We start from the raw sequence: 12,532 nt of genomic DNA, 5'->3' as shown, positions 1-12,532 counted from the left end.
TTTTAAAAAATTTTCTTGATTTTCAAAAACATCCCTAAAAAGGCCCACTGATCTTGATAAAAATCATACCGTAAATTTCAGCCTATATGAGAACTATGCAGAGGTTTCAGCTCCTAAACAATAGGCTTCTAGGCGCATAAGTACCCTTAGTTCTATTGTCTGTCTTAAGTAGTCAAAAAGGTTAATCATTAGCAAAGGGGTTGTTTCTGCCATTATATTTTAATTTTTCATATACATTGAATCAAAATCGAAGCGAACATGTCTCTCTTTTTTTTTGAATATTTACTAAAATTGAAATACTCGGAATAACTTAAAACTTAATGATGAATTCAGCATTTTAAAAGAGATAATCACACAGTTTAAGTAAAGATTTTCTTCCTTGACCTATTGACGAGACAATTTTCTTTTTATTATAATAACAGTAAGAAAATTTTACTCACCAGAAATTGATTAGAATTATCCATTTTCTATGTAAATGTTCACAAAAAATGTCAGTAGTGTTAAGTTGAATAAACTATTCAAAACTGCTGAAGAACCTAATTTGAAACCTGAATATATACAAAAAATAATTGTTTGGCAACTGTTTGGCAATATATTGGCAACTAAAAATGACACACCGGTTTTTCTGACACGGATTTAACCTAAAAAAAACTTGTATATCATGAAATAGAAATTCAGTTAATTGTGTCAGAAAAACTTGAACCAAAACAGATTATACCCACCTAACCAGATTGTACCTACCAATCCAGATTATACCTACCAGAAAAACCTGTTTGGTACGGGGGCGTCGTAGAATAACATGATATTTCCTATATGTCTGTTAAAATAACATGGTATTTGCTATATGTCTCCGCAAATAACATGGAGATTGCTATATGTCTCCGCAAAGTATAAGGTAACATACTACTTATGATGCTTAGAGGAGGATCACCATAAAACAAATTCTTGGTTTGAAAGGCCATTTAAGGCACTTAAGACATTAAGCAAGGTTTCACATAGCGATTGAAGGCACCATTGCTAATGTGTTGTTTATTTTATAGGGTTCCACCTGAAGTTGTAGCAACGTATTAGGGGAAAGGGAACAGATCAGTAATAAACAGCCGTAATTTCAGCTGGTTTGGTTGGTATATCATTAGGAAACAGTTGTTTCTTTTTTTAGTGCTCCAGAAAAGTTCTCTTCTGAGTACTCGAAGAGCTTATTTCCTATAGAAAGGTTTACTCGAAAGGAATGGGGCTGTTATTGTAAGAAACCCATATGTTCAATATTGCTTCTTGAATGTAGTAACTTTGTACTGAAATACTTTATTTTAGCATAGTTTAGTCAGCATATTGTACAATTTTCTGTTTACTGTAATAAGATGCTTAGAGCAGGATCACCGTAACGTAATTTCTTGGTTTGAAAGGCCATTTAAGGCACTTAAGACATTAAGAAAGGTTTCACATAGCGATTGAAGGCACCATTGCTAAAATGTTGTTTATTTTATAGGGCTCCACCTGAAGTTGTAGCAACGAATTTTGTTGGAGCTTGGTGGATTGGTTTTCTTTTTTGCGGCTTATTTGCACTGATAATTGGGTGGCTTCTCCTCGCATTTCCTTCTAAGTTACCAGGTATGATAAATATAAGCTACATATAATTCAAACTAATAATATTTTTGTCTTGAACCGTTATCGCTGAATTTAGAATGAGCAGTCATCTAGCAGTTTAAATTTCTGCTGTTGATATTAGAAAGCACTATGATCTATATTAACAGCAATTATAGCAGGGTTATTGCAGGAATTATAGGCGAGAATTGTAAGTTTTTTTTTTACATCAAATTGTTGGATTTGGTTGATTTTTATATTTGAAATGATATGTAATACGTACTGTAAATATCATTTTGCTTGTTTTCTTCTTTGCTTCGAATAAAAGGTAATTCGAGCGTTTTCACCACCATAAGTAATTGTTTGGCAGCAGTTTCTCAATTTTTTTGTGCAGAAAATATACTAGGATTGATGCGAAGAATTCTCCAGCAATGCTGCCACACGGAGGGTCAAAGCTGGGGGCTTTTGGCGAAAATCAGTATAGGTGTTCAACAGTAGGTTAGGACCATAAAAAAAGTGAAGTACAACAAATTACAGGAGCTGTAACAAAAAAATGTGAGGAAAGAAAGAAATGACATAGCTTGTTCATTCACCACAACTATGAAACAATTTTTGTATTAAATATTTGGATATATATTAACACACACAAGTTTATTTTTAAGCATATTTTAAAATTAAATTTTTGCGGTAATTTCTATTAAATTCAAGGGCTAGGAAAAATCTAGGTCCCTAAAATTCTGAAGACATCTTCAAAATGGTAATTATTACCAAAGCTTTCATGCAGTTTCTTGAAGATTTGTTGAAGGTCCATTTGTACATTCATAGAAAGTCCATTTGGAATCAGGCTCGTGCTATTGGATGATTTGGTATCTTTTAGTATTTTGCTCTCTTGTTTAATCTCACTCTCTACGGTTGCAGGGCTCCTTGTGTATGCACTTTGCAAGATTAATACCCATGTCACATAATGGTCATATGGAATAAAAGGAAAATTACGTATGACTATACCGGCAACTATGTATCCCATTCATATATTGTCGAGTTGAACATTATTTATATTACAAGCATAACATTTATGATTCATCATTAAAAGCAAAGGTTTAAGACACAATATTTAACAAGATATAAAAACATTATATAGAAACAGTATATAGAAACACATATAGAAACAGTATAACATATAGAACATGTAGAAACATATAGAACAGTATAACAGATATAGAAACAGTATAAAACAAGCTGGAAAATTGGAACAGATGTTTCCCTATTCTTAAGATGCATCTAGCAAAAGATTTAATGTCAGAATAGTTGAGGACAAAATAGTGTTGACACAATTTTTGAAACCAGCTTCCTGTGAATTTAATTTTTCACTTTTGTACTAAAAACATAAGGTTAAGATCAAGGAGAAAAACATACCGTTCATTACTTTTGGATATTTTTCTTAATCCCCAGGTTTTACCATATGCATTTATTCGTGAGCCGGAAAACTAAGCTGACTTAGCCTTCCATTGTTTATTTTCAGTATTCCCAGCTATCAGAAACCTGCCAGACCGTTATTCTCATGAAGACAAGTAGTGGCTAGACTTGGAAACAAATCCAGCAGGATATTAGAAAGTGTTTCTGTATAGTGGTTTTTGGTGATTTTTCAAAAAAGAGCAGCTTAATGATTAAAAACAGCCGAAATATTTAGTTCCACAGCTCTTCGTGAAAATGGGTGTTTGTAGTTAAGCGTTATTTATGTTCAGTTTTGCCTAAATTTTCTTGACAGTTGAATTTCTGTTTTTTCTTTGCCAGATTAGGTGCCTTTATAAGAAAAGCCAAGTTTTAGTATTAATTTTTGTCATCATTTTTTTCATATGTGCCAGCTTTATTAGTAGCCTAGAAGAAAATGCAGTACTTTTAAGCACACTACTATTTTTCGTTTTTTGCGAAAAACACAGAACTTGTATTTTCGCTAAAGATGACTTGTATCTATCAAACAATTTTTTTCTTACTGGATACATTTAACTTTATTGTAAGATAAAAAAAACATATACCGGCGTTATTCTGAGATGCAATGTTTGCATCAGTGTTAATTAAAAAATAATCGATTCGAGATACAAAAACAATTTAGTAAAGGTTTTAGATTTTTTTTGTAAAAATTAGAATCCATGGACCTGTAGTAGGAACTGAGTTTTAATCATGTAATTCAATTAAAAAAAATAAAGTTCTTATGAAGATAAAGGTAAACGATCCTAATCATATTGACCATTTCTATTTGCTTTTAAAGGGATTTCCTTCGCCGTTAAAATGAGGCTTCTACTGTGAGTTACTGTTAGTTTTTTACTAGTTCATTCTTTTTGTTTGAGCTATAAGTTTTGTACTTGTTTGAGCACCCTTTGCAAAGATTCATGCCCATGAATGTTAGGAGTGCTTGGGAAGAGGGGAGGTAAGGTATAACTTTATTTAGGTAATGTCAAGATGTACCATGGACGCCAATTTCAGAATTATGGTGATCTTACCTAAGATCATTATTGTCTTCGATTGTCCTGAAATTCTGTTGAAATTCTGTTTCAGGTGCGAAAGCGATTGCCGCTCAGAAAGTTTCTCAGGCGTATCAGAAAAAGAAAAAAGGAGAAGTTTGCGAAGATGATGATGACGATGCTGTTGGAGCTGATGGAGGAGGTTTGAAGGACTTGCCCAAAAATGTCATAGCAATATTTTCAAATCCAACCTTCGTAGCTATCAGTCTGGCTGGTGCAAGTGAAGGCTTTCTTGTTGCTGGAATTTCAGGATTTGCTCAAAAGATTTTAGAAAGTCAGTACCTTGTTCCTGCTGGCCAGGCTGCACTATTAATTGGTAATTAAAACTTTTGGTAACAGTTAGTTATTAGAGGCCCTTTTCCTAATTCAGAGCTTTTATCAAATATAGCTTGTTCAGATGTTCTGTATGCTCTTTTTCTTGTGGTCACAATCAACAATTTTTAAGTCACACTGGTCTTCCATGTAAACAAGAACGAAGTAAACAAAAAAAGGGTAAAACTCTCCTCTTGAACTAATCTTTTTGCTTAACTCTTAACTTCAGAGATCGTTAGCTTTATTTTTATTTCCAGTGCTTTGTTGTTCCCAAAAAGTGACTATATTTCAGTCTTCTTTTTAGATATATGTTTGAAAATAAGAAACATCCCTCTAGTTATCCGGTGTTGCATTTTAGAGGCATTTTTAGTCCAAAGAGAATGTGGATGGTCATGACTGGGAAGGATCAGGAATTGATCAACACTATGACAGTGTCAAAACTTTTACTATAAGATTGTGCAACATAATTTCACGTACTACACCAAATTACCAGGTCAACCTATTCAGATACATACTGCTATTGCTGCACATATTTTCCTGTTCAATTCATAAAGTATACAGCAATGGTAAAACCAATTGAGAATCTCGTGAGTCAAGGTGAAGGATTCTCAGCTGAAACTCCCAGAATCTGAGCTTTGTCCCTAGATATTCTTTGAGAGAGATAGTGAGCTGCTATGAATTGTCAAAAGGCTCACTTGAACTAAGATAAAATTGTTTAAAATATGGCATGGGCTGCTAAGAGGAGAAGGTAGAAAAGAGCACAATTCTCAGGACCCAACCATCATGGAACCTCGTTCCGAGATTATTTTTTCCAATGTAGCATTTTACACAGCTGTTCAAGTTTAATAGATTTTTTTAAATTTAATTATTATTTAAGAAATTCTATTTTGTAAGTTTTTATGTATTCTTTTTTCAATTTAAAAAAAAATTGAAAATCAACATGGATTTGTTGTTCAAATATTTTAGAATGCTCAGGGGCGGATCCAGAGCAAAATCTTGGCGGAGGCCCAATTTGACCAGGGTACCAATGAGCAAAATCTTGGGTGGTGGGGGGGTTTAGTGTGACAAAGATGCCACTAATTGACCAAATTGATGAATTTACTCTGAGAAAAGAGTAAAAAAAGAAAAAAAAGGAATGAAGACGCCAGGAAAACCTTGTGGGGGCTGGGGTCCCTTACCCTCCTAGATCAGCCACTGAGAATATTGGTGCCTTAGCATGCAACCGAAAAATATAGTCTAATCAGAGTATCGGGGGAGTGTTACTCCTTTACTTCCAATATCTGAAACCAATGCTATGACCTTTCATATTCATTACCATTGCCTATGACTACAAAAAAAAGGAAAAAAAAGTTATGTTAGGGGGTATTTTTGAAGGGGACTAAGGCTTTTGTCTCGTAGGTCCTGGATATTGTATACATTCCATAGAGGTCAATTAAGGAGTATAGCTTTTTTAAAGGTTTAAAAATGTTACATAGCTTGAGGTACACCAGGATTATGCAAATGATACTAGATAAAAGTATAAGTAACTCACTGTAAATAAATATAATACAGTATGATCATTCCTTATCACAACCATTTTACAAAGCCGGACCAAGATGCAAGTGCTCCGGAGAACGTTTAAACAAGTATAAACATAAGCGACATTCGATGTTTTCACTTGTAGACAAGTCATATTTTTCTAGCACGCAAAACTGTTATTATAAACTGTTGTAAACTGTTAAATAATTTTAAATTAATTTATTATTATACATATTTAAAAATCGGCAATTAGTAGTTAAATGTTATTATTAGATGTCTTTATGAATTACAAGCAGATTTCGAAGTCTAGAGTTAGTTTCAAAGGCATTTTGAGAAAGTTTCTGCGAAAATGCGCGTTCCAGGGTAATATACACTGGGCCGCTGAAGGCAGATTAAATGGGAGGAGCTGTTTGTACGCGCCGAGGACGTAGTAGCCAAAATTCCCCAAGTCGTGATGTTACTGTTGTATTATTTATATACATTTATATTATTTATATACATCTAACCTCCATATTCTGAATGGTTTAGTACAAAAAGAAAAAATAAAATACTTAAACAGGAGGCACTTAAACCCATCTCAAAACTGTTTCAATAAGTGTTTTTTTAAGACCCAGTGGGATATGACTGACAAGGAATCACAGGTACACATGTAAATAAAGATTAGCTAGCCATAAACAAAATAACTGACAATCAAAGATTTTTCTCCCCCGTCTAACCTAACAGCTTTGTCATTTTTGATAATTCGTTATTATTTCTCGTTCATAGTAGGATATGTCTTTGTCAGGATAAAACTGAACCAGATTATGATTTAAAATCTTATATGAGGTGAACTTCATGTAAATGGAAAGAGCTTTCAAAATATCTAGCAAAGTTAGAAATATGACGGCTGACGGTACAAGGCCAGGAGAGCTCGTTGGCTGTGATAACATGGTGGCCGACGTTTACCCCCCCCCCCGACAATTACTCCCCTGAAAATACCCCCGCCCCAAAGAAAATCCCCCCGGAAAATAGTCTCTCCGGAAAATACCGCCCCGCAGAAAATACCCCCCAACGGAAAATGCCTCCCCCACCTGTGGAAAATACCCCCCCCCCAAAAAAAAAACAAAATTTAAAAATACCCCCTCCCCCCCCCCCAAAAAAAAACGGCGGAAAATACCCACCCGCGGAAAAATACACCATTCCGGAAAATACCCCCCGGAAGATACCTCCTGTGGAAAATACCCCCCCCCCAGTGGAATATAAGGTTTTCTAAATTTGAGAATTTTATTTGAGTTTTGTTTTTTTTTCGTAGGGGGAAGGAATTTTGGCACTTGTGTATTATACGCCACTCAAGTTAACACTGTGTAAAACTCGAGAAAAAATTGGTTTCTTCGTTAGTTTCTTTCAGGTTAGTGACATAACAGAGACATAACAGATGGGAAATATGTAATTTGGGCTGTGTATCTGCACATAAGGGGGTAAAGTATTTGGACAGTTTGAAGTTAGAAAACAATTTTTACTTCCTAATATGCTGAATAATTGTACCTAACACATTTTGCATGCAGACCCGCCATAATGTACCCCTCCCCCTCCTAGCGTGCAAACATATAGCCCAAATTTGCTTCTAAAGTAGCGAAGAAACCAGTTTGTTCTCGAGTCTTACACATCGTAATCTTGAATGAGTGGTGTATAACACACAAGTATCGCAATTTTTCATGGAGAGAGAGCTGGATTTCCCGGTATTGTTTAAAAACGATCAGAAATTAAATTTAGAAAAGTGAAAGGAAGGAGCAACATCAAATCTTAAAACAAACAGGAATTCTTACGTATCTGAAAGGAGTAGCCCCTTTCAGAAGACCTTGGTCTTTACGGTAAAGTTTAGACTTTTTGACTAAATTCTTTAAGAACGATTCCTGAAACACAATGGCCATTTAATTAGAACAATAAGCTTTGTTTTAGAATTGTTTAAAAAAATTGTTTAAAAAAACTTTAACCTAAAGTACGAGATTTTGAGGCGGGGGGAACCCCTTCTATATGTAATAATTTGAGTTCGTTTTAAGGTTTGATGTTGCTTCTCACTTTCAGTTGAAAAACTTTTTTTTTTTATTATTTAATTACTTACAGATAGTATTTGTTAATGGGAAACATAAGTTTTTTAAAGAAAAGTAAAGAGCCTCATTAAACCAAAAATGAGCAGAAATAAAGTAAAATAATCTTCAAAGAAAAAACTATGGAGTGTAACAGAAAAAAAAATAAAAAGATATAAAATATTTTTTACATGAAAAAGATCATGTCAATAATAAATGAACGGAAATTAGTATAAAAAACTTTTTCCTCAAAACAAGTTTGTCAAAGAATAGTTAACAGCCTCATTAAGCTAAAAATGAGCAGATATAAATTCAACTAATTTTCCAAGCGTAATACTACCACAAATTAACATAAATAAATGAACTAAACCCAAAACGAACAGAAATTACAATAAATAACCGATTCAAACTAAAAATAACAACAATTAACATGAGTAGGGCTGACAACCCCCACACCTCCTCAAGACTAGAACATAGTCTGCACTTTACTGAAAACAAAATACATTTTAAATGTTTTCACTTTTTTGGCTTTAACAAATAAAGAAACATTAAGACTATAAGGTCTATATATCAGAGTATGTATATCAAACTGACAATACACATGCAGTTATTTTATTATTATTATTTTTTTTTTAGTAAAGTGCAAATTATTTTCTGGTCTGAAGAAGACATGGGTGTTGTCAGCCATACTCCTTTTAATGTTTGCTCGTTTTGAGTTTGGCTAGGCTATCTATTGTAATTTCTGCTACTTTGTTGGGTATCATTTATTTGTTAATGGTGCTTTATGGCAGTTTTACACTTGGAAGATAAGAAAAACGAACTTGTAGAGATTGACAACGCTTTCGTCCGTCAAAAATTGAACAATTTAGAATTTGTTGGTTCCCAAAGCCAACTATCCTTTCAAAGGAAAGCTTAACCTTCTTAAACTTTTTGGTGCCATATGCTTTTAGCTTAATTTTGATGATTGTTTGCTTATAATTTTTTCTTATTTATTTTTTTTTTTAATTTGGCGGCTGCTACTGCCAAAAATTGCAGAAGTTTATATGAAAGTCTTTTAAACAAAAATAGATTCGCGGGTTTTAAGATAGTTCTGGTGTGTAAGTTCCTCTTTTCCCCGTTCTTTAGCACTTTTCAACGAAACTAAAAAAAAGTATCAAATTTAGAAACCTTATTTTTCACAGTGGGGGGGGGGGTATTTTCAGTAGGGTTTACTTTCTGCGGGAGTATTTTCTAGGGGGTATTTTTCGCGGGGGGGGACATTTTCCAGGGGGTATTTTCTGCGTTGAGGTATTTTCTGGGGTTTAAACACCTAGAACCCTTCCATAGTTAGATATTTTTTTGGTAGTTCTTCTATAGCAGAAGGGGAATTTACTCAAATGAACAAAACCTAGATTAGTTTATAAGGCTTTGATCTAATTGGGCCATTTCTCTCTAGCTGGGCTCCCCCGTTTCTGGGATTTCTTATTAAATGGACAAATTTAGAAAATAATTTCTTCACCCTAAAATAACCCTCGCAGAAAATACCCCCCCCCCCTCCCGTGGAAAATAAGGCTCCCAAATTTGAGAATTTTGTTTGAGTTTGTTTTTTAGTTCGTTAAAAAGTGCTAAGGAACGAGAAAAAGGGGAATTTACATAGCAAAAGTATCTTCAAAACTTTTCAAAAAAACACAAATCCATTTTCAAACAGTTCATGGTAACGAACTGTAAGTAAAGAGGGACCCGGCTCAATAGCAACCGAAACTCTAAAAAACGTAATTTTGATACTATTAGATACATTTAAAGAATCAGATGTATAATGCTGATTTCAAATATATGTTTTATCAAGTTTAGTCTTACCCATGAAAAGTTACTCACCTGAGAAAATTTGCCTTATTTTCGAAAAAAGTGTGAAGCATCTCCTAATAGTCATAGAACCCTAATGAAAATCACACCATCAGATTCAGCGTATCATAAAACCATACTGTAGATGTTTCAAGCTCCTATCTGCAAAAATGTGGAATTTTGTATTTTTTGGCAGAAGAAAGATCACGGATGCGTCTTTGTTTGTTTGTTTTTTTCCCCAGGGGTGATCATATCGACCCAGTGGTCCTAGAATATCACGGGAGGGCTCATTCGAACTAAAATTAAAAGTTCTAGTGCCCTTTTTAAGGGACCAAAAAATGGAGGACAACTAGGCCTCCTCCCACACTCATTTTCCCCCAAAGTCGCCCGATCAAAATTTTGATATAATTATTTTGCTCAGCATGGTCGAAAAATATGATAAATATGTCTTTGAGGGTGACTTAATTCCCCACAGTCCCCAGGGGAAGGCTGCAAGTTATGAACTTTGCCCAATGTTTACATATAGTATTGGTTATTGGGAAGCAAACAGACGGTTTCAGGGGGATTTTTTATGGTAGTAGGAGGGGGGGGGGTTGGAGGTTACGTAGGAGAATTTCCCATGGAGGAAGTTTTTCATGGGGGAGTGGATATTGCTATGAAGGGGGCACCGGATTTCACAGCTTCCTTAAAAAAAAACGATCAGACATTAAATAAAAAAAAAAACAAGTTTTGAACTTAAAAACATTTCAACTGAAAACTTTTCAATATAAAAACTTAAAACGAATAGAAACTATTACGTATATGATTGGGTTCGCCCCTAGTCAATACCTCGCTCTTAACGCTAAAGTTTTTTTTTAAGTACTTCCATAAGATCTATTTATTCTAATTAACGGCATTTGTGATTAAGGAGTCATTCTTAAAGAATTGGAAAAAAAATTGTAACTTTAGTGTAAAAAGCGAGGTATTGACTAGGGGGCGAACCTCTTAATATATGTAATAAAAATATACGAATATAGAAGTTCTTTACGTAAGTTAATTTGCAAGTTACGCATATTTATTACTAATAAAAACGTTCGTAAATAAAATTAAACAACTTCCGAGAAAGTCATTTAGCCAAAAAAGGGTAAAATTAATATGCAAATTTCGTTTCAGTTGCTCATATAATTGAATGAGCCAAAATCAAAACCTGCATTAAATCAAAAACGTTCAGAAATTAAATATAAAACAAGTTTTTTTTACTGAAAGTAAGGAGTGATATAGAAACTTAAAACGAACAGAAATTATTCCGTATATGAAAGGAGCTGCCCCTCCTCAACGCCTCGCTCTTTATGCTAAAGTTTGACTCTTTCTCACAACTCTATTTTTTAAAACAATAAATAATTTCAGCGGAAAGAGCGAGGCGTTGAGGAGGGGCCAGCCCCTTTCATACATGGAAGAATTTCTGTTCGTTTTAAGTTTTAATGTCGCTCCTTACTTTCAGTTAAAAAAAACTCGTTTTTTTTCATTTAATTGTTAAAAGACTTCCATATGAACTTCTGCAATTTTTGGCAGCAGCGGCCGCCAAATAAAAAAAAATGAAGAAGAAAAAAATGTAGGCTGACAATCACAAAATTAAGCTAAAATATATGGCACCAAAAAGTTAAGAAGGTTTAGCTATCCTTTGAAAGGATAATTGGCTTTGGGATTCTTATTCTTATTGTTATTGTTAATAACAATAATTCTTATTGTTTAAGCTTTTACGGACGACAGCGTTGTCAAATTCTGCGAATTTGTTTTTCTTATCTTCCAAGTGTAAAACTACCACGAATCACCATTAATAAATAAATGAAACCGAAAACTAACAGAAATTACAATAGATAACCTAGTCAAACTCAAAACGAGCAAAAATTAAAAGGAGTAGGGCTGGCAACACCCATGTTTTCTTAAGAGCCGAAAAAAATTTGCACCTTACTAAAAAAAACAATAACCGTGTATTGTCAGTTTGATATACATATTCTGATATCTATTCCTTATAGTTTTAATAACTTCTTTATTTGTTAAAGTAAAAAAAGTGAAAATTTTTTAAATATTTTTTTTTATTTCAGTAGAGTGCAAATTATGTTCTGGTCTTGAGCAGGCGTGGGGGTTGTCAGCCCTACTCACATTAATTTCTGCTCGTTTTCAGCTTGACTCGGTTATTTATTGTAATTTCTCTTCGTTTTGGGTTTCATTTATTTATTGACGGAGATTTGTTTTAGTTTTACACTTATATTTTTGTATATCTTTTTTTTTTTTTCTATAAAAATCCGTAGTTTTGCTTGTTATTTGTAAGTTGAAGAGACTTTTTTGAGAATTTTAAACCACCTAAAATCTGTAAAAAATCTTGACACAAATAGTATTGTTAAATATATTTTTGCACCTCCTCAGGTTGACCTGAAAAAAAAAAAAACTTGATTCCATTCCCAAAGAATTCTATCCATGGTCTTTGAAAACCTGGATACACTTACACTTTTCGATTTAGTTAAATTGTAAGAGCAGAAGTAGTAGTAGTAGCCCTGGAAGTTTCAAATTAATACCCTCAGTTGATCATGAGATATTGCTGAGATGCTTTATTGGCAACCAGCATACACACAGTCCCTTTTGATTTAACTTTAAAGCAAAATTAATTGCAAAGCATAATGGGATAATTGCATGGCTGTGAGGGGTCGACATACCCAATGTCCCAAGAGACTTAGT

The 12,532-nt window shown here is 33.8% G+C and overlaps 1 protein-coding gene across 1 annotated transcript in view; it reads left to right on the top strand.

Moving 5' to 3' along the window:
* The window catches only part of LOC148948513 (solute carrier organic anion transporter family member 4A1-like), a 193,796-nt gene that overhangs the window by 153,230 nt on the left and 28,034 nt on the right, over positions 1-12,532 (top strand). Inside the window, exons 6-7 of the mRNA XM_089094440.1 lie at positions 1,487-1,608; positions 4,135-4,416. Coding sequence (XP_088950566.1) covers positions 1,487-1,608; positions 4,135-4,416 — 404 coding nt within the window. The remainder of the gene's footprint in view (positions 1-1,486; positions 1,609-4,134; positions 4,417-12,532) is intronic.

Source organism: Artemia sp. Qi Xiang Cuo, chromosome 9 (genome assembly GCF_049724085.1).
Source record: "Artemia sp. Qi Xiang Cuo chromosome 9, ASM4972408v1, whole genome shotgun sequence".
NCBI classification, from domain to species: domain Eukaryota; kingdom Metazoa; phylum Arthropoda; class Branchiopoda; order Anostraca; family Artemiidae; genus Artemia; species Artemia sp. Qi Xiang Cuo.
The sequence above is the reverse complement of the archived record's forward strand: the minus strand, read 5'-3'. Positions and strand labels throughout refer to the sequence as shown.